The sequence below is a fragment of the Pezoporus wallicus genome, unplaced genomic scaffold, assembly GCF_028554395.1.
Source record: "Pezoporus wallicus isolate ANWC-B61680 ecotype Strahan unplaced genomic scaffold, APGP_CSIRO_Pwel_v1 contig_3847, whole genome shotgun sequence".
NCBI lineage: Eukaryota > Metazoa > Chordata > Aves > Psittaciformes > Psittacidae > Pezoporus > Pezoporus wallicus.
Window position 1 is genome coordinate 1,674,383 of NW_026639842.1, and position 22,060 is coordinate 1,696,442.

General features: G+C 40.8%; 1 protein-coding gene across 3 annotated transcripts in view; it reads left to right on the forward strand.

The window, feature by feature from the left end:
* Window positions 1-14,398: 14,398 nt before the first annotated feature.
* Window positions 14,399-22,060, forward strand: part of PTPRN2 (protein tyrosine phosphatase receptor type N2) — a 655,166-nt gene continuing 647,504 nt past the window's right edge. For 2 of the 3 annotated variants that reach the window (XM_057416426.1, XM_057416428.1), the window contains exon 1: window positions 14,400-14,694. In XM_057416426.1, the coding sequence (XP_057272409.1) occupies window positions 14,577-14,694 (118 nt within the window). In that variant the 5' untranslated portion in view covers window positions 14,400-14,576. Of the gene's footprint in view, window positions 14,695-22,060 lie in introns of all 3 variants that reach the window. The other variant, XM_057416429.1, reaches the window with a different exon arrangement.

The window sequence follows — 22,060 nt, forward strand, 5'->3', positions numbered from 1 at the left end:
AAATTTAAAGACAAACCTTTGTCCTCTTACTGCCTGCTGCTCAAGTGGTCCTCCAAAGTGTGGAAATCATATTGCATTAATTGTACAGCTGGTGTAGAGATTTCAGCTCAGTTTCTAGTTCATTTCTACTATAATTACTCTGACAGACGAAAAAATGTTGGCTTTCTTCAACACAAATAATGGTGCTCCTAGGACCCCTCTCACTGCTTTGGCCTTGGGTTTCTTGTGGCAAATTTCACAGAAGTGTCAGAGTTCTAGGTTTTACCTGCTGTTTTCCTTGCAAACTATGTTCTGCCAAAATGCTGAATCCTTTCATTTTTCTCTTGTGTCAGAGATGTAAATAAGTAGTATGTTTCTTAGCTAATCTGTCTTTTGGAAACATGTAAAATAGATCGGTTTAATCTTATTAATCAGAAGTGCTGCTGAAGTGCTGCTGGGGGAGAGGGGGTTGGTCTTTGGGTTTTGTTATGGAATAATCTTGGTGTCCAGCCAGATGCACTACCCTGACCTCATATCTGAGAATTGCTTATTTAGACAGACCCTTTGAGATCTTTACACCTCTTCTAAGAAGTTGAACTTGACTTTGATTAATAAAAATGCTCAAAATATAAACAAGATAATCCCATTCTAAGATACTACTTTGAGCAATTTGCACTGGCAGCTCCCTGTGAACGTACAACCGCCTGAAGAACAAACTTTCTAGTCATAGCTGTACCTGTAAGTGGCATGCCTATCAGGCTCCCTTTCAAGCAAATATATTCAGTGTAAATATTACTAAAGAAAGCACTAGCTTTGAACTATTTGCAGTAATTATGTTTGAACTTTATTTGTAGAGACTTGGTCCCTTTTTTGATGACAATGGTCATTTGCTGTCATCTGGCTGGAAACAAAGTCCAGCAGTCTTCCATCTAGCACAGCTTCAAATGATGAGCTAAAGAATAACCTGGGGAAGCTCTCAAGCTCCATCCTTAGCAAACAAATGTTTTAAAGTATGGGTCCAAGCACACAAACTTTCAGACTTGCCAAGGAAAAGAAAAAATCCTAACAACAACAAAAAAAAATTCAGACTGCTGAACCCAGGACACACCTGCTGTTTACTGCCCTAATAGCTACAACACACTTTGCATTTTAACAGCATGTGCTGCTGCTGTTGAGGGCTTTGAGGTCTTCTGACTTACAGAAGGAAATGAGAGAGACTAATTTTGATGAAATCGCTCACCTCACTTGATAAATGCTTAGTGAAGAATACTTGTGATAATGACTGCAGTGTGAAATCATGAGGCACACCAGGTATGTTGCAGTATTACTTGCTGATCTGTTTCTGGGGCTTGTGAGCCAAGCTCATTGCAGAATGTCCTGCTGTGCCTGTGCTGGGTGCTGTACATGCAGTGGCAGCTGCCCATGCCAGACAGAAGAGCACAGCTTGGTCTATGTGTCTTGACGATTAGCTGGTCAAGGGCAGCCTTCAGGAACAGCCACAGGACTTTCTCAGGCAGACAGCAGTTCTTCAGTTTCACTAAGCCATTGCAAATAGGCACAAATCTTGCCTAATCTACTTCAGATAAGACTTCTTAGTCCTTGCTCTGTGCAGCTGCAGTGTTGCTTGCCTGAGCATGACTCTAGGCACAGCCCTAGGCGTCAAAAAAGCTTTAATTTTAGCTTTAATTACTGAGTTTTTTTCACTGGGTTAGGTTGTTCAGCACAGACTTGTCCTTAGTCTTCTCTAGTAAGAGTGTGTCATTCGTCTCTGTTGAGTTTCACATCATGGTTCTAGAAAAGCTGCAGAAATCAGATGTGTTAGTACTGAGGAAGCTGCAGCAGTGGAAATTCACTTCCTGTTTTATCTGTTAGCATTTTTTGAAGCAGTATCAAAACCATTTTTTTCAACATATCCTGTTACCATCACTTTCTAGCTGCTTATGACTCTAGGAAGTAGAAGCTGTTACCAACCTTTTTCTCTTCTGTCATTTTTTCAGTTTTTTAACCAGAGGACCACCTTGTTTTCAGGAAATAACTTAGTTCTCAAACATGATTTTACGCTTATTTCATGGTGCTTATATTACTTCAGACTTACCACTATTAAATTCTTCCTATTAAAAGTCTAGCTCTATGTTTGATATTGCTGTCAACTTTGTCCCAGTTTCAAATATATGTTCAAATTTCATTATTTTATGCTTATTTTTTGTACTGTCATTAATCAAAATATTAAATAAGGTGCTGTTCCAAAACATTGTTAGTAATTTCTTTTAAGCAGGTGAAATGAGGTGATCCTGCCCTTCTACTCTGCTCTCGTGAGACCTCACCTGGAGCATTGTGTGCAGTTCTGGTGTCCTCAACATAAAAAGGACATGGAACTGTTGGAACAAGTCCAGAGGAGGGCCACGAGGATGATCAGTGGACTGGAGCACCTCCTGTATGAAGACAGGCTGAGAAAGTTGGGGCTGTTCAGCCTGGAGAAGAGAAGGCTGCGTGGAGACCTCATAGCAGCCTTCCAGTATCTGAAGGGGGGCTATAGGGATGCTGGGGAGGGACTCTTCATCAGGGACTGTAGTGATAGGACAAGGGGTAATGGGTTAAAACTTAAACAGGGGAAGTTTACATTGGATATAAGAAGGAAATTCTTTCCTTTAGGGTGGTGAGGCACTGGAATGGGTTGCCCAGGGAGTGAAAGCTCTATCCCTGGCAGTGTTCAAGGCCAGGTTGGACGAGGCCTTGGGTGATATGGTTTAGCCTAAGGTGTGCCTGCCCATGGCAGGTGGGTTGGAACTAGATGATCTTAAGGTCCTTTCCAACCCTAATTATTTTATGATTCTATTTCCCTTTTCCATTCAATTACTATTCCTGTAATAATCCTTGTCTTGGCTTACTAAATTTTTTATACGCTGCAGTAACAGATGCTTTGCTGTAAAGCCTTACATTCTAAGTAGGTGCATTTTAGCAGCTCTCACAGGAAAGGTATATGAATCCTGTGCGGCTGTATGCCTGCATCAAAGGACATACAAGCTAGAGCCAGCCCAGCTGCCTTTGGATCTTTTGCAGTGTGTAGTGACATTTGGGGCAATTATTAAACACTTACATAAACTGTTTGTGCTAGCTCAGCTTTCACATGAATATATTGATTTGTCTTTTTTTTTTCCTTACTGTAACCATCCTTACTAATTGCCTAAAATGGTACCCAAGTCCCAGCTTGACAGCAGGAAATGTACACTTCGTGCACTGACCTTTCGGAAATCTCGCCGTGACTATTAAAAAAGGCAGGTATTAGCAACTTCATTTTCTCAGAATAGCATCTGAATAAAAAATACAGCATCTCTAAGAGGCTACGAATCCAATTAGACCAATCTAAGAGAGTTCTGGGGAAAAAAAAACAAAACAAAATAACAACAACAAAACAAAACAACAACAACAAAAACAAACAAACAAACAAAAAAAAACAAACAAAAAAAAAACCAAAAGAGGTGAATCTCATTCCTGCTCTGGGCTATTTAATGTCAGCATGACTCAAGTTCTCCCACCGCTGCACTGAAGGAAAAGCTACTTTTACTGAGGAAGCTCATTTCACTGATCCTAATGGCAAAAGCTGCACCCTTTCTTACACTGTTCTCTAAGCTTAGACTCTATTAATAGTATAAAGAAAAAGATTTTACTCTCACTCTTTTCTCAGTTCCACACAAAGAGAAGTTCTAAGGCTTATCCTTTTTTTAAAAGTGGTCTTATATTAAAAGTGACCATCCTTCATGACAAGAAGAGAGTTACCTTTCTCTCATCCTCTGTCCCCAGATTCCCTCTCATGACCAACTGCTCTTAATCGGCAGGATGGCTGTTTTCACGGGGCTCTCCACCCACTATGTGAATATACTCATGTGAAATTGATGTGAAATCATGTGAATTGATGTGAAATGATATTCACTATGTGCAAATACTCATTTCACAGTGAACGCTGTTTCTTTCAGGTGCCTTAGGCAGTCCCCAGGCTCATCAGAGGAGTTTGCCCACACCAGAGCTGCTCAGGGAATGTGCAGTTTGATGGCCACAAAAGCCCATATTCAAATTCAATCAACAGTAGGCAAAATGTCTGAGAATTACACTGCATGGTATACTATGCATCTGTGACCCAAGAATCTGATTTTAAATGAAAGATACTAAAGGTGGGGTTACTAACTTTCAGTGTTTATCAAAATTTCATTTTATTTTACTTTTTCAGATGTCAGAATTTAAAATAACTAAGGTTATGTTAAGACTGATAAAGAAGATACGTAAAACTAGTCCACCTGTAATGATTAGAACTGTTCAATGCAAGAGAAAAAGAAAGCTTATCAGGGATCAGACCGCAGCCTCCTGATTCCATGATTTGATCTACACTGGAATTGATAGCAGTACGTGGCTCCTGAGCCACCCATCACAGGTCAGCCAGCCTCCTGGGAAGCCTCATCTTCCCAGTTAAGATTATAGAGCCTTAAACTGCCTGAGCAACACATGGAGAGCAGGGACTCTAGCCTGTATTTTTTAATGTATCTGTGTATCATGATCTATTGATTGAATGCTTAAAAGCAGGCTTGTTTCAACGAGCTCTAATATTAGAAAGCACTCTGTGCTTGCTCTGATGAAAGACCCTCCTGTCCAATTAGCACATCTGAGCAGGTGTGATGCCTTTGGCTCTGGAAATATGTTGGCTTTGTGAAAAAATTCACATATAGAACAATTTTAATTATTTTGAAATTATGGTGAGGAGGAAGAGAAGTCTTTTTTCACAAATGTGAAGATCATTTTTGTCCCTTTAGCTCTCAACCTTCCTGTTGCAGCTTCAGTTTAGGACATCTCTTTTACTTCTAATTTTATTCAACTGCTAATGAAATAAAATGTCAGTTACTAGTAGAAATTTGTACCTTTTTCACTTTTCACTGTGATACTCCTTTTTTCATTGGTAATATAGGAGATTTAATGATAGAATGCTAAATATCACCCCATTCCCTTTTTTATTTTATACAGGCAGTTTTAAATAGTAATAGCTTTGCAACACTGGCCTTCTTTTTCAAAGCTGGTCGTCACTCCTTGGCTTTACCAAGAACAGCACATGCATATTTATTAACACTTTTGTGTAAGCAAATGATTCTGTATAACTCAACTCAGTCATATACAGTAGAAGCTCTATTATACAGAGAAGAAAAGTTCATGGCGAACATTCAGCTGAGGAAGAAGATTCTCTAGAGAAGTCAAGTAGGTGTTTCTGTTTGGTCTTTGATGCTCTGTTGGAATACTGAACTACAACACAGCAAAGGGAAGGCTTTTTAAAGCAGCGATGCAGAACAGAAAAAGAGCATCCTGTCTCTTCCATTATTCAACTTTTAATAGTTGCACCAAAACTTATGACTATTCTTAACATAATCTTGTACTTACAAAGCTACATAATGTAATTTCAGTGTAGTTCAAACAATGTTCCTTTCCCTAGCTGTCATTACCATGAACTTTCTCTATTTTTTGTTTGTTTGTTTTCTGGTCACAGATAATCTCAGTAACCTTCCTTTAACAGAAATACATAATAGTCAATGGTCCAAGCAGTCTTGTACTCTGAGGTTAGCAGAATGCCTTGAGGAAGATTTTCTAACTTTTGTACCCTAGACACTATGTGTTTATTTTTATTATTTTTTGCTATACAAGATTGCTCACATCAATAAGCATTAGGCTATGAAACTGAAGTGAAAATGATCTCAGCTCAATTGTTCTTGCTGCATTCTGAGTTGCTTTCAAACCTATTGTTCAGTTCTCGATTTCCTCCCAGTATATTTCTCAGTGGTACTCTAAGTTCACAGTCATACAACAGCTATAGCAAATATTCTAGCTTCTAATTGACCACTGGGTTTCCTTCTGTACATAAGGACAGTAAGCAGGACAGCAGTGTTTCCCAGATAGAAAACAGAGAGGTTGAGCTTAACCCAAAAGCATTATGTCTTCAGCATAACGCAGCCAAAGCAATAGACAGGCTGGAGAAAAAAATGGAGGGGAGCACAAGTGGCTTCTTGACTTGTTTGCTGTGCTATAATCTCTCTCATCACCACAGCAACAGGATGGAAAATGCAAGCATCTGCACTTTGCACTTTGGGAAACCAGATCCTTCCTCATACATGACATAAGAAAGCACAGTTTAAGAACATTACTAGAGCTGCAAAGTCAGACACTCAAAAGTCAGGAGGTATTAAAGTGAAGATGTGCACAGCTTAACCATCACCTTTGATTAGGTGTTGAATGTCATGGTATTTTTAATTACATTAATTACATTAAGATAAGTTACTTATTCTACACAAACTGTTCCCTACTCAGCGCTCAGCCTGTATCTGCTCTGTGGGTGATTCAAACCCCTTGCTGTTGACTACACAGCAAATATTCAGTGCTTTTTCTCCACTTCTTCAACACACAGCTCTACACTTCATCTCCTGCATGCTATTCACACCCAGTGCTGAGGACAAAACAGGCAGCTTTCTCAATGGCGTTACTACAGCACTATTCGCTGCAGTCCCAGCATTTCACAGTGATTCATGTATCTTCCCACCCCCCTGTAGGTTTACTTATCACCATTTTACAAATATACAGTGAGACCAAGTTAAAAAAATTCCATGAATTTTGGAACCTAGGTATGAGATGTCACGTCACCTCAAAGCATCCATCTCCAGCTGCAGTTGTGGGTGCTTAGCACTTGAACCAGACTTCAGGTTCCCAAGTTAGAAAGCAAGGGACACATAACCAGAGCACCCCAGCAGTTTTAATCAACTACAGGCCTATTCTTTCAGAATGGCAAAGTTCAGTAATCTCATTCATCCTTTAATTTAACACAAGAGGAGCAGATATCTCAGGGGATTAGTTACTGGTTGTAAAATCCATTTACCAAGTATCAAATCTAACAGATTAGTGAAGATGGCTAAAAATAGAATTTTTAAACTGTTTCTGAACTCTCTCTCATTAAAAGCACCTAATTAATTTTAAAATGTGGTTCCCTATTGGCATTTCATGATCAATGGCAACCAAACCTAATAATTCACTGCACACCTAAAGGTTTCAAAAACCTTAGGTTTTTGAAGAACGAGAACCCATTTGCAAAAAAACATTCACTAATATCATTTAGTCTGGATACACCATCTTGGTATGCTTAGACAGTAAGTTTTCCAGCTGTGCTGAGAACTCTAAACACTCACAAAAATCAGTAGGAATTCAGATGCTTTTGATTTTAAAATCTGTCTCCAGTGACTTTAAGATAGGGAAATCACAGTTCAGCCTCTATGCTGATTTGAGATGATGGAGGGCATTAGCAGGAGACCAAGCCTTTCTTTCTCAGTTAAAAGGGGACAGACAGCTCTAGTGCACAGCAGTGACTTGTGCTTGTTCTCAAAGAGGCCAGTCCCTCCCCCAGTGAGGCCCAAATTGTCTTTCATAGACTGACACTAGATATAAACATGTCAGAAATGGCCTCAGAGTTCAGATTCATCAGTTACATCAGTATCCCCACCTTGAGACAGCAGAGGTCTTTTGTGCTCAGGTTCTGAATATCCATACATTGCTACTCACAGGTTGCTTCATACTACCTTTTCCTTCTCTTCAGCCAGTTTTATATCAAACAGCTTCAGCAAGTTTCAGCATGCTGTTAAATGTAGGTGTCACCATAAGTGGTATTTGAACAAGTCAGCTAGAATTTTAAATGAATTTCAAATGAATTTGGGTTCAATCCAGACCTGCAAATGCCTACACTTACAGCACCCCTACCAATCCAGCGGAAAAGATTATGGAAGTTTTCCTCACCAGCTGAAACCACTATGCACGCTGAAGGGGCTGGTCTGGTACCAAGGATTCCTGCAGTCTTAGAAGTCAGCTCAAAGCAGGCTGCCCTAAGCACTCATATACGCAGATGTTTAGGTCTTCAGTTAATGCAAGTCACATGTATAATTTTCAGTTAATGTAAGTCACATCTCCCGCTATTCTCACAGGTAATTTTCTCTAGCTGCATTTCATCTCTTAGCCTCTGAACACTCCATTTTAGGCTCCTCTCCAACTGTTCTTTCCAGCAACACATAAACCGCATTATAATTCAGTTACAGCATAGGGAATAAAAGACCAGCTCACAGCTTACCAGTCATAACTAAAATCAACCTACTTTTTTCTTTTCCTTTTTTCTTTTTTAAACTCTATCAGTCACACATTTGCTCGATTCTCAAGGATTTTTCCTTCTGGCTCAGTGTTGAACTCCTGTTCCTCAGTGATGCAGTAATATCTAAAGTAAAACTTATAGCATGCTCTAAAGACATCTTCTGATACAACTTTGGAAAGAAGAAGAAAAGCTTTAAAATAGCTCAAATCAACAGTATATCAAAACATTATTCCTACAGAAAACTGAATTGCTGTGATACCCATAAAATGTATCCGACCACACTCTTCCATGAAGCAATCTGACATCTTTTAGACCCTGCAAATACTTATTTTCATGCTAAGCTGTATTCAGTATGAATTCTTTTAAAAATCTTAAAAGCTCTGCTTGCTTTTTTAGATATGAAATAACTAATACTGAAGATCAGTAATTTCTCTACTGAATGCCAAAATCCTTTCAAGCATATTTAGTTACGCTCTGAAATGTTAGAAAATTGAGAAAGAAAGAACACAACTACTGCTGGTATGACCTGGGTCTACACCTTTTCACAGCACTTGAAGATTTCTCCCTTCAGGAACTTTCTTTAATAAACTTAGTCTCTGAATGTAGACTACAAGCACCAAATCTAAATTTAAGTGAGAATTTGTACTGCTACGATGAAAGTTATGACTTTAGCTCTCAGTAATCTAGGCTTCAGTATACTTCTCAACATCTAAACACTCAGTGTCTCAGGCACTGGGTAGCTTTTTAAAAGTGTCTCTTATTACTACTGCAGGATAAAGTCTTTCATTCCTAACTGCTTTAGAATATAAACTATTTTAATTCTATATTTAAAAAAAAAAGCAATGTGGAATACGTGATATGTCTTCTGTTTGTGAAAGAGTCAAATATACAGAGCTATATAACCATGAATGTACTTTTTCAACATACATATGCAAAAGAAACTACTTGTAAGTGCATAGTGCAAAATTTGTTATTTTTCTGGATAGTTTTTAATCTCAGAAGCTATTACAGACTTTACAATACAGTTGCAATAAACTGCCCCCCAGACCCTAATTTTAAAAGAAATCTTGTCACTTTAAACTTTCCATCAACAATACTGAATAAATATAATCAAAATATTCCAGGATATGAAAGTGTGAACAGTTCTGCAGTCGCCTTTTGAAAAGTGTCTCTGTCATCCTAATGACAGAGGCCTCCTGATGATCAGATCATCCTGAAGAGAGTCCATGTGCTTGTCAGCCTCTTCAAGCAGAGTTGATGGCTCACAACAATAACATTCGAAGTGGCAAGTGGTATTGCTCCTCTTGTAACCCTGCTACTCCAAGTTGTGGCTCTAGAGATGTTTTTTCTAGCCTTACGTTTCACAGTCTTCTGAAAGAAGTCTTCAAATCACAAGCAAGGTGCAGGAGAATTACTGCTTCTCAACTGGCTATTTCTGCCCTCAGAAAAGCATGGTGGAGGTTATATGTGCAGCCTTGAGCCTCAGAAAGACTCCCTTTGTGTCTGTATACACATTTAAAGGCTTTGAATATTTTACCTATGTCCTCTAGAGCCAGAAAATGTAACTAATAAAATAATCTAAATCTGTCTTGTCTGGGCATGGATATAGCACAAACCTTTCTTTTTCTCCTCTTTCACCCCTGCTCCCCCACCCCTCCACCTCCAATACAGCTTAAAGCCCTGTCAAGATATCCATGTTACTGGATCTTGAACTGCCTGATAGATATTGTTCCCTATGGATTTTGGACCCATTAACAGGACAAATGATCTGCAATTAATGTGCTCAGAAGCCTTGTATTTGGGGATGGGGGACGGGGGATGAGAGGAAAAAAGAAAATGAAGAAGGTAATTTTAGTGCCTTTTTTTTTGAAAGGGTGTGTTTTTCTGTGCAGGTAGGCTGTATTTAGCATAGCTGGAACTGACCTTTTGTTCAGGCTCTTCTTTATACTTGGATAAACTGACAAATAGCTCTGTGATCCTTAGACAAAAAGTGCAGTTCTATCCTGTACAAATATACATATACAATTTCTACAGTCATGCAGGTGTGCCCATGCTTGTGTATGTAGTTCCTATTTGAAATTTAAAAACAGACCTGCAGAGGCTTATAAACATAACTGTGGTAACTAGGTACAGAGTAAAACTCTTGCTACCTTTGTGTTTTATAGTCCTTAAACTTAGCCTTCAACTATCACGTGTTATTTTAATCCTGTTTATATCATTTAACTTATATCACTTAATTACTTATAAGCATTTAAGAGTATTTTCCCTTGTTTATTTTTTTTGTCTAAATTATTCTCTGGTGATGTTCTACTTTAACTGAATCCTGTGTTTTACCCAATTTCCAATTCATATAATTTTGGCACCTTTTCTTCTTATATCTCTAAAAATTCTATCATTAGCTCAATTCCCAGCTTATTAATTCATTATTCCCACTATGTCATTCTAAACAGTATTCAACAAAATAAATCCTTTACTCATCCTCTTGCTCTTTCCATGCTAAACTACTTCTGCCAACTAATGTCGTTCCTAGCAGGGATGTTTGCTTTTAATATAATCTTGAATGGCCCAGTGAAATTGAGAAAGGCTGACCTTATTGTCCAACAGTTAGATCATGTCTTTGAATCAACTAGAGCAGAAATTTGAGTCTTTAAAATATCAGGCCATGCAGCTGTCCTGGCTACCACGCAATTAGCCATTCTGGGGTCATTTCTAGCCCTTTCTGGAACTTCTGGCCTTACTGGTGGATTTTTGATGAAAACATATATGTTTCTCATGAAAAACCTTAGTCAGGCAACACATCATTTTTGAACAGAAAGTGTGTCCTTGACAAACTGTTCAACTGTGGTTACCATGGATAAGGATATAAATCTTTCATAGGTATAAAATCATATAGCTTATCCAGCTCTTCTTTCACTTTGCCTGGTGTGTTTTTCACACCTATAAGGGCATCATAAAAAGCCTCAGCTCCAGCAATTAAGGACATGCTAAACTTCAACATGTTATTCTCTGTGCTGAAATTTTCAGATCTATCATTTCCAGTGTCATTCATATACCCTCACATTCACCTTCACACACATTAGCAATGGCGAGCTGATACTCTATCCTCTCAGCCACCCTTCATTATCTTTACAAGTTTAGAATCCCCTACCAAAATGATTTCAATATTCCCTCACAGAAATAATTACTGATACCCTCTTCTATTCTTCTATTCTATTTTCAAAACCGCCAAGTCCTACAGTTTTGTTTGAGCCCTGCAACATCCGGGACTTCAAGAATAGAGTAATTTTTGCAGTCTTTCTAGTAATTTTCACAAATTACTTATACCCTTTAGGATTTCTTTTCCTATGGTTCAGAAACTTATTGAAAACATGATAATAAAACTCCTAATCAAGACAGCCTCACAAGGCTGGTAGACCAAAATGTGAATGCTTAATTTATTATGCAAGTATTTAAAACCTTGGCACTGAGAAATGTCTTGAGAAAATGACTGTGAACCAGCAAAGTAACCTGCATGTGTCATAACATGTTATTTACACTGTCTTACTGTTATTCATCTAATTTACACACAGACTTCAGTCTCACAGTTTTTACATGTCATTAACAAAATTCATTATACCTAATACCACAGATTTCAATCTGTCTGTTCCTGGGGCTTTAAGACAGATCTGTCTATCTTTGCTAGCTACAGCCTACTATAAAACCGTAAAATACAACCAGATAGAAAATGCTTTTCACTTTCCAGTCCTGAGAATTCCTACTTGAGTTATTTGCAAATACCCAATTCACCTACCAATTGACTCTCTACTCTTTCCTTAACACCTTACTCCTGTCTTTACTAACCTTGTGTACTCAAGGATTTCTTCCTGCCTTTGATGAAGCCCTTTCTCTCTTGATTTTTCACATTGCTTCACAAACATTTGAACAAATGTCATTATTTTTCTAATCCTCTGCACAGAATGGCTATGAAAATTCTAATTTCCCTTTAAAATCTGCATAGTATTTGATCCTAAATTCACAAGAGCTATGCAAATCATTCATTGCAGAGCTGCAATGACTTCCAGTAATATCACTGCTATTTTGATGAACAACCTGTTCTCTTGCTGTGCCTGCCATTTGCTCCTTTCTTACCTTCAGTTGTTCTGCAGTTCTCTGCTAATTCAGATGACCTTTTTCCTTGTTCCTACTACTAGCTTTTAAAGCCAGATGGTTTGCATAACCCATGAGAATATACTAATTTATGTTTCAGCACTTTAATTTCTCATCTTGTCCTTTCCATAGGATGCTTTTCCCTCCTTTTTCGTTTCTCCCCTTTCAGTGCTCAGATTTCTTTCAGAGCCGTCAAAATTGATTTTCCTGAGGTAATGGGACATTTTGGGTTAGTGAAACCACTGCCCTGCAAGATGTATGTAACGATTTAACGGACCTCAAGGGCAGAAATGCTTGCAAAGACCATCCAATGCTTTTGCAAACCCTGGGCCAGTGAACACTATCCAGTAGCAATATATTTGTTTGAAATTGCTGTTTTCTGAATCAAATATTGCCCTTTTTTCCATATAAGTCACCAGCCTTAACTGCAAAGAAAAGTGAGTTTGCACCAGTTCTAGAAGCCATGTCTCCTTTTCCCTAGCGCAAAGGTTCACTTTTCCCACAGAGCAAAACTCAGACAGTAAGAGAAGTCTGCAACTCTCTGTCAGGGCATAAGTGAGCCATAAGCGCCCCATGTGCCTCCCCACAAGCTCACACCCAGGTCCTCTGCCTGGGGCCCAGGGCAAAGCTCCAGCCTGGGCCCCCAAGCCTGGCTCATCACTCCATGAAAGGTACCAGCTGGTCCCAGTGTGGTGGCTCATCTCTCTGTGTCCTTCCCGTTGTGGATGTGTTGGTGTTGTATTCTCTGCCACTTTTGAGGTAAACAAGAACAGCTGTGATGCCCAGAGAAGTTGTGGCTGCACCATCCCTGGGGGTGCTCAAGGCCAGGTTTGGACAGGGCTTGGAGCAACCTGCTCTAGTAGAAAGTGTCCCTGCCCGTGGCAGGGGGTTGGAACGACGTGATCTTTGTGCTCTCTTCCAACACAAACCAATCTCTGATTCTATGATTCCACGTCTAGTTCGTCCCATGGGCTTTCATTTTTTAGTTTCCTGGTCTATGGCAAAGCTACTTCCTGCATTACAATTTTTACTCCTTTGTCCTGGTTTCAGTCAAACCACGACACCCTTTTAAAAACCCTGAGTGTGAGTCTGTCGTGACTGTATCTGGTTAAAGCCAGGGATGAAGCCCATCAGGGAGCGTAGTTAGAACTGTTTACTTCAAGTATGAAGAAGACTGGGAGAAACTGAAACTTCACGAAGGAACAAAGCAGATGTTGGGGTGATGAGGGGAGCTCAGAGCAGCCAGCACTCGCCGTGGCACATTGCTGGCTGTCCCAGTCAAAAAAGCAACCCCTGACAGGAGGCATGGCAGCTGCACTGTTTCACCTCGGTGATTGTGACTGCTGCCTTAAAGGCTAAATATTATTACATGAAGCTTGTGAAAAGGTGAGAGCCTGTGAACAAAGAAGGAGTCAATGGGTTCGTGCCAGACTTCTGCTCGTTCCTGGCAGCCCAGGCCGAGCACTCGCACTGACGCAGAGTGAATCTGGGACAGGAGGTAGCGGACAAATGTCACCCATGCAGACATCTCCCAGGCAAGCGCACACACCTCAGCTGTGGGAGGTGTTTACCTGAGGGCTCATAAAACCCTTCATGATGGCGAGTAATTTTCTGTGGGAATACCGGTGGCAAACAAGCCTCTCTGAGGAGGCCGTAGGGAGAATCCATCCAGCTAGCGCTGGATTTTCCAGGGTAAAACTTTGACCGGGGTTGGTTTTGCATACAGGTGTGCGGAACAGGCACATTTAATAACTCCCCCCGCACTCTCAGCCATCTTTACGCGGGCTTCAAGCGCACAGCTTTTCCGCCGGGAGCGACCCCCGGCCGCCCCTCGCCCGGCGGCGCACGGCACTGCCCGGAGGCTCAGGGCCGCCTGAGGCGGAGCTTCCTTCGGGGCCGGCGGCAGCTTTCGGCGCCGCGGTCCTCCCCTGCCCTCGCTCTGCCGGAGGGAGGGGGTCGCTACCCCGCGATCCCGGTAGGGAGGGCACAGCCCTCCGCTGCGGCCGGGCGGGCGGGTACCGCGGTGCGGGGAGGCGGCGCCGCCGAGGGTGATCTCGTTGCCCCCCCTCTCCGCGCCTGCCGGGCGGGCCGGGCCGGGCCGGGCCGGGGCGGGGCGGGGCCGGCTAGGGGGCGGGCGGGCGGCGCTGGTCGCTGTCCTGGGTGTTGAATCTGCTGCGGCTGCTGCTTGCCGGAGCCAGGGAGCGGCTGCGGGAGGCAAAGGGCGGGCGGGCGGCATGGAGTGAGGGCTGGCGGCGGCGGGCAGGGGAGCGGGATAGCCGCCTGCGATGGGCCAGGCATGATGGGGGCGCTCGGCTCCGTCCTCCCGCTGCTGCTGCCGCCGCTGCTGCAGGTCCTCGCCGCCGCCCCGCGCACCCAAGTGCCCTCCGCCGGAGCCGCCGCCGAGGCGCGGATCGGTGAGTGGGGCGAGGGGCGGGAGGCGTGGGGCTGACGGGGAGCGGGGCCGCGCCGACCCCTCCCTCTCTCCGCTGCTGCCCGAGAGCTTCCTCAGAAGCGGCTCGACAGGCCGCCGGTGGCCGCGCCCGCACAGCTGCGGGCGAGGGGCCCGTCCTGCGATCCTTCAAGACCGACTGTCTGTAAGGGACCCCCTTCTCAGGTCCCTGACAGATCCCGCTGAGGGGCCTCGTCCTCCGTCTCCTTATGGCGCGGCTCCCGCTTGAGGGTCCCTGTCCTCCGGCCCCTCGCTACCGGCTCCCGGCCCCTCACACCTTGTGGGTCACTCCTATCCCCGCCGATCCCAGGTCAGCCCGAGGCTGGTCCCGTAAACAGCTGCCCCAGCGGGGTGTCCCGGCGGGATCTCTGGGACACCTCTGAGGAACTGGTCGCACCCAGTGTCCTCACATGCTGAAAACTTCCACCGAGACAATCACGAGGATCTTAAAGTCGAGGTACACCGCTGCCGAACCACCAAAAAATGCATCCAGCCGCACGTATTTGACCCTCCTCCCGGTTTAGTGGATTCAGCCCACGAAAGCTCCCTTAATAGTTCAAAACAGAGGAAATCCGCAGGCCACAACCCCCCAGGAGCAGCCCAGCCTTCGCTGGTGTCCACCCGTAACTGGTTCTGCTGGAGGCAGAAGTCAGCACTGGCTTCCGGTTGAGCCTGTTTTAGAAGTGTCTACAGATAACCTGGTGCTGTCCATAAAGACCATTAAGCAGCCTCTTTCTGTTGAGATATTCTCGGACCAACCCCTTCCTCCTTTAGGAGGTGCCATCTGCACTGAACATCCTCACCTGCTAAAATGGCCCACGGCAACATGAAGGGATCCTGAAACAAACTCTGTGTTTAAGATCAGTGCTGTTCTCCTCTGCCTGTCTCTCTGGCGTTCCTTTCCTTGCACTGAGACACACATGGCTGTTTGCTCACCAGAATTATCTCCACTGATATCTACTAATACAGTCAGTTTCATTTCACTCAGTATCTTTTCAAAATGCGCTTTAAGCCCAGATCATAACTTGGAGTATTTTGTATTTTTTCCCATTTTAATTCCTACCTAAAGTGGTTATGGACATCAGGGAGTGAAAGCTAAACCAGCTGTCCCTAAGAAATCTTTTTCTAAGATGAAATATAAAATAAAGAAACAAAGGAAGTCTCCCACAGAAGTACCAGTGCAGTCTTCCTCATGTATATTTTGTTTATTAAGGAGGAATTAAACTCAGCTGACCATGATTTTAATAAGGCTTCAATCAAGTGGCAATACAAATGAGCTATTAAATGTTTGCTATAGTGAGGGTAGTGATGAAAGGCTTTAAGGAGAAATGGTGTGGACTGGATATATCCCTCTCTCCTCTCTCCTGGTTGCTATAGATCTGCTGTGGAGAAAGCATACATAAAAATATTGAAAGTAGTAGCTGTAATTTTTACCTTTAATAATGCAATAGGCTGTACATCGTGCTTTCAAAGTAGATTTTGATTCTCTGTCTCTAACGTAAGCTGGGTCAGAAATATTTTTCAGCGTGTTGTAGCTACAAAACAGTGTTTGTGTGTTTGTCACTTCCCAGTAGCTTCCCTGGGCTTCTGCATCGGCAGGGGTGCCTGCCTGACAGTTAAGGCTTTCCCTGTGTGGAAGGGAATGGGAAAAGAGCAGGCTTGATTTTACGTAAGGAATCCAGTGGTCTGGGAGGTATAATTCAGAGATATTTCAATAGCAGCTAAAGAAGTTGAGCCTTTCTACTTCTTCCTGGGATAGGGAATTAACTTACGTCTCATGGACCTCTGTGAAAGATGGGAAAGGATTTATTGTGTTTGATAATATGCGAAAAATGTTTGCGTTGCAGGAAGTGAAACAGATTTAGCTGTCTCTTCCCTTAGTTCTTTTATTTCTTTTATTGACCAGTGTTTCAGATCTCATTAATCTTGAGTTCAAACTATTTATTACAGTAGATTCTGTTCAATTTGAGACTACAATCTGTAGCCATAACAGTGCACAGAGTTGCAACTGTAATTTTACTGGGTATCTAAGGTTTGGGGTTATTTGTGGTTATAGGTGGATGATACTAATTTGGATTCTTATGCACAGTGCCATCTTCTTTAATTGAAAATTGAACACAGATGCATTATGAAACCTCTATAATATGTGCTGGAAACTGCCTTAAAAGCCATGTAATTATAGAAACAGGTTTTTTATTAATTTGTTTCTATTAAGTGTTTTGGAAAGACTTCCTGAAAGCTGGTGCAGAAGTAGTTTGTGACCTTTCCAATTTCACGGATGTTTTTACATCCAGTTTCATTCCTTTCCACTTTTTTTGATCAACTTCTGTCTATGCTTTCCTATATAGTAATCATCTCCAAATGGTGAACTATTTATGTTATAACATACTTACAAACTTGTTTAAGAAATTGGAAGTTTAGATAAAAGATTTGGCTGTGTTTCTGCCCATATAATTCATGAGGCTTTGAAGACTCTTCCTGTGGGAAGGTGTTTTTATAAGATGATATTATCAACAATATTCTTGCATTTCTTGACATTTATAGTAGCATTATAGAGGAAATAGTAGCAAATGAGGAAAAGCATAGTCCTTCCCCTCTCTATCTCTTGCCTAGGCTTAGCCTAGGAGAGAGATTCTTATCTCTTCCACAGAAAAAAATCAGCTGACTACATAGTAGTGTGTGTTCATTATTCTGTGATTGAACACTGGAGCTGGGAATGTTGTAAGCTAAATAATTATTTGTTTATAATACACAGTCCTTTTAAGATTATGGAACATCTTTTAAAGTTTACATAAAGATTCCAAAGTAATCATCTGTGAGCAGCGTATCCTGATCATATTGCTAAATTCCACAGGTTATTTTGCTCTGTAGCGATAGTTGCATGGACCTTTTTTTTTTTTTTTTTTAATGAGACATTTTCTTATCAGCAAATGGTTAGTTTGTGGAAGCAGTTAAAATGTCCTCCAATAAGCACTAAGCAAAACTTGGGGTTCTAACAATTAAAGTACTTCCATGCAGGTGTACAGCTTTTTAAGTAGACAAATCTATTCAGAAAATTGCAGTGGTATTTTATTTTCATATCAGAAAGGCTGGATAGAGAACTTGGGAACAGAGTAAACTGTGAACATTTCTAACAACATTGTTTCATTACTCCTAGGCTACTAATACTTTACGGAAGTTACCCTCAGATGTGTCAGAAAACAGTGTGTGCTTGCTGCAGTGCCTTCATTTTGACCTCTAATGTGTAAAATGATGCTTGTAACCTTCAGTGAATGCCAGTATAATTTTGCAATATAATTTGATCTTTTGTGCTGTGTGCAATTCTATTTTTCAGGCTGCGTTTTCTTCTTAAATGAGTGCATTAATATGCTGTGGAAATTTCTGGAAACAGTTGTTTCATATGCCATGTAAAAGTTCTTTCAAAGTTGCATTCAAGTTACCATATGCAAAATCTTTCCAAGACAAATGCATGTGAATTTAGTTTTTAAATAACAAAAATACAAGTTGGTCACATTTCAGCTTATAAACATGACATACTCTTCTAAACTTGTAGCTGTGGCTTCCGACACTGTCTTACATTTCACAAGGATTTGAATGTAATTGGTAGAATCTTTACTGAAAAGACTTTTAAAAATGTTGCATGTTAATTGTAGGACTTTCACAAAGTATGGTAAGCATATTTAACAGCTGAAAAATATTTTATTAGATATGGGTTAGGAGTTTGAAGTGCTTGATCAGAAGTCAGAAATTACAAGGGCAGGGTCTTCACTTACCACTGGTGGAAAGCAGTTCTCTAGTGTGGATTCTTAACTTACAAGAGAATGAAATAAAGTGTAGGACAGATGAAAAAATACTTGTTTTTTGCCTTTTCAGTCCGTGCTTCAAATACAACCCAAAGGAAGTACTGACAAAGAGCTTTTGCCTGTGGGTGTTTCATGGGAAAGAGAGGAAAAGTATATCTTGTTTTAGTTCTTGTTGGATGGATGTTACCATAACAAAATCGACATAACTGTTCTCAGCCATCATTGTCAGCTATCTGGGAGATCTATGAGGACTGAATTTTAATTCTTGCAGCATTTCTGAGCTCAGCTGAAGTTCACGCAAGGCAGTGTCAGCCTTCCCATTGACTTCAGCAGCATTTGGATTATAATGCTGGTTGAGGCTTGTAGCAGACTGACTGAGAAAGTAGGGGAATTAAAGTGTTACCATCTGTTCAGTAGATAAAATTGCCCAACTTTCCAGTTACATTAATTTGGAACTTCTCATAAGCGCTTGGATATTTTGGTATCGTGTTGATTTGATGTAATTATTGATGATGGAGTGTGATTTATGATATAATGCTAGCAAATGAAAATACCATCAAAATAATTTAATTAAGACAGTGCTGTGTGTTTGGAACATGAGGGATACAGTGTAGGAAGCTGCCTGCTTCACTTCATCAAAAGTATTTTTGTCTATTCTAGAAATATTTCTTGAGTAATCAGTTATGTTAGAAAGCAACTTGAAAGTAGCTTGATACCAAGGCATGTCTCTGTTAGTTCCACTGAATTAAATGTAAGAATATGTATTAATGTTTTTGCCATCATGCTATGACTCTTCTACAGTATCTTTTTACGACCTAACTTGTTTTTGTTGAAAGTTTCAAATGGACAGGAAGGGAATTATTTCTCTATGAGTAAAAGGAAGTCATTGCAGGGTGCTGTAAAGGCTGTTCACAGGAGTTTGCTCTAGGGAGAAAGTTTTCTTTTAGTTTGGTTTACTGATTGAGAGAAAGCAGACAAGTTTTTGGTAATATAAGCTCATTTCTGCTTCCTACCTGAGTTTATGCCAACATTTCTCTGCATTTGGTGAGATGAAAAATGATATTTCTACTTGTCTTCCTTCATTTTTTTCTTTTTTTTTTTTTTTCTACCAATAAGGAATACCAATCCCCAAAAGTTCATCGTACCTCAACATCATTGTAACATGCTATCTATCAGCCTACTGAGAGGAAGTTGGTTTTTTCCTAGTTGCTAGATTCTGGAAAATTTGGGCAGGTCTGCTAAAATAGCAAAGGGTAGTTAGTGTTGACACAGGAATGATAAATGGGCAGTGCTTATAAACATCAGTGTGGTGTGAAAAGAGCAACTGCAGGCCTTGAGGGGAGTGGAGTTTACTGATAAGCAGGGGGTTGAAGTCTCCTGCATCGTTCAGATTTCCATTGGCTGGAGAGAGCATATGAACACAAGCTCATATATAAGTGATTACCATTGGTCATGTCTCCGAATCCATAAGACCACCTATGGAAGCCAAAGGGCAGTATATATTCCAGATTCCTGAAAATGATACGTATTTTCAGGTCATTTACACTTACACTGTAGCCAAAAATTTAGATAAATTCTCTGAAATTATTCTCACAAAGCCAGTATATGTCTTGCTAAAATCTGTGTTGGTGTTTACAGGCAGATTTAGCAGCACATTCAGTAAAGACTGGAGGAAATATTGATTTGGTTTTGGTGATAAAATTGGCAACTGAGGGAGCATCCAAAAGGCAAAGTCCACTACTAGTCTCTGTTAAAGACACTATGCTGAGCTGTATGTGTATTTGGTTAGGCTCCATATGGTCATTATTAGTAAATCTAGGAAGGCAGTAAGTCATGTTGTTGCTGGTCAAACAGTTTTATGTTTGCAAATGAAGAATAAGGTGAAGATGCAGATAAAGAGGATGTTTGCAGGGAAACAGATGCAGAAGAATAGAGGCATGTTGGGAATGTGGATGCTTAAAAGGGGAATGAGGAATTAAATGTTTAGAAGAAGTAAAATTATTGGAACTGGAGATCGGAGATCAATGACTTACCTGTGTACAATCTGTGAAGATGTAAACTTAAAATTGGATGGAGTTACTTTTTCTCATGGAAGAGACAGTCAAATGCAGCAGCAAACCTGAGATGTTCAGTGGGCCTGTGTGTGTGACATGAGAAAATGAGGCAAGGTGGCAAGAAGAGAAAGGGATTCACAAAATAGAAATATTAATTCATGTGTTTAGTCCAAAGCTGTGGCAAAAATGGAGTCAGGAGATGTGTGTAGGTAATGAGAACCTTCTCTGGGAATAGAAAGGATTTATTTCTCTTAATATAAGGGGTCAGATTCACCTAACTAAATGTAATTATTTGAGCTAATCACTCTAGGCTGCTTTTAACCTATGTCTAGTTTATAAATTTCAATTAATTTTACCCAACTGTACATATCTAACATAGGTCAGATAAATGTCTCCCTGAATGCAGCTATTGCTGTCCACTTAGTATTGTCTTAATACATTTCTCAGACTAGGGTGAGTATCTGACTGTAAATATCTAAGGGGTAGGTACTGCAAATTAGCTATTCAAAAATCAAATGCTCAGGTTAAATCTCGGGAGAGTTTAGCACATCTGAAGAGTGATGAAGACCTGTTTCTCCCCACTGAGGTGAGACTAATGTAGTAGCTTAAACTAAAGTTAGGTCGGTTGAGGGTCACCTATTACATTACTTCAAAAACCGCAAGCATGACTTTGAGATATATAGGTCTTGCAAGAAAACTGTTTAGGAAGGTCCTGTGAGTAGTCAGGCAGTTTTGTCACATGAGGAACTGGGAATGAAACAAGTGAGGTGGGTGAAGGGTATTAGTAGTGCTGGCAAAAAAATGTCTCTCAGAAAATCACCCTCTGATAATTGCAAACAAATGAAGGTGACATCTGAATGAGAAAGAGGAGAAGCGAGCGTAATGGAATAAACAAGTGAAATTAAAAAGCTTCAGGTAAGCTAAGACAAATGGCAGGGGTGTCTGATACTGGACAGCGAAAGAAAGGAACCATGGAGGCTTACTGGTTTTGGACAGTCAAGAGAAAGCATGAAGGGCATGGATGTTGATGTGTACATAGGATTACTGAGTTTTCTTGCGTGTGTTTTAGGGCCTTACTTGTGAGGGGAGTGGAAGGGCTCTATTTTGATCTCAACCATTTCATAGTGTCAATACATTATAGCATTCCCAGTAACACTGTGCCATTCAGGACACTTGTGCTCATAAAAAATTCAGAAACTTTTTTTCTGAAAAGATTAGAGGGGTTTAACTTTATAGAATTTATTCCTTTTGGGAAGGAATTTCATGAGAAGTAAAGTAGCTTAGTAAATTACTGCGTCTTACTGTGTTTTCTCCTATAGTTTCTTTCAGTGAAACATACTTAAATACTGAACATGGTTTGTTGATGCACAGTCTCTCTGAACAGAGAATTAGCGCTTAAGGTTGCATACCTATTTTGCTTCAAACTAATACATTGATAAAACAAGCTATTTTAAGTTGTAAAAGCCAGTAACTA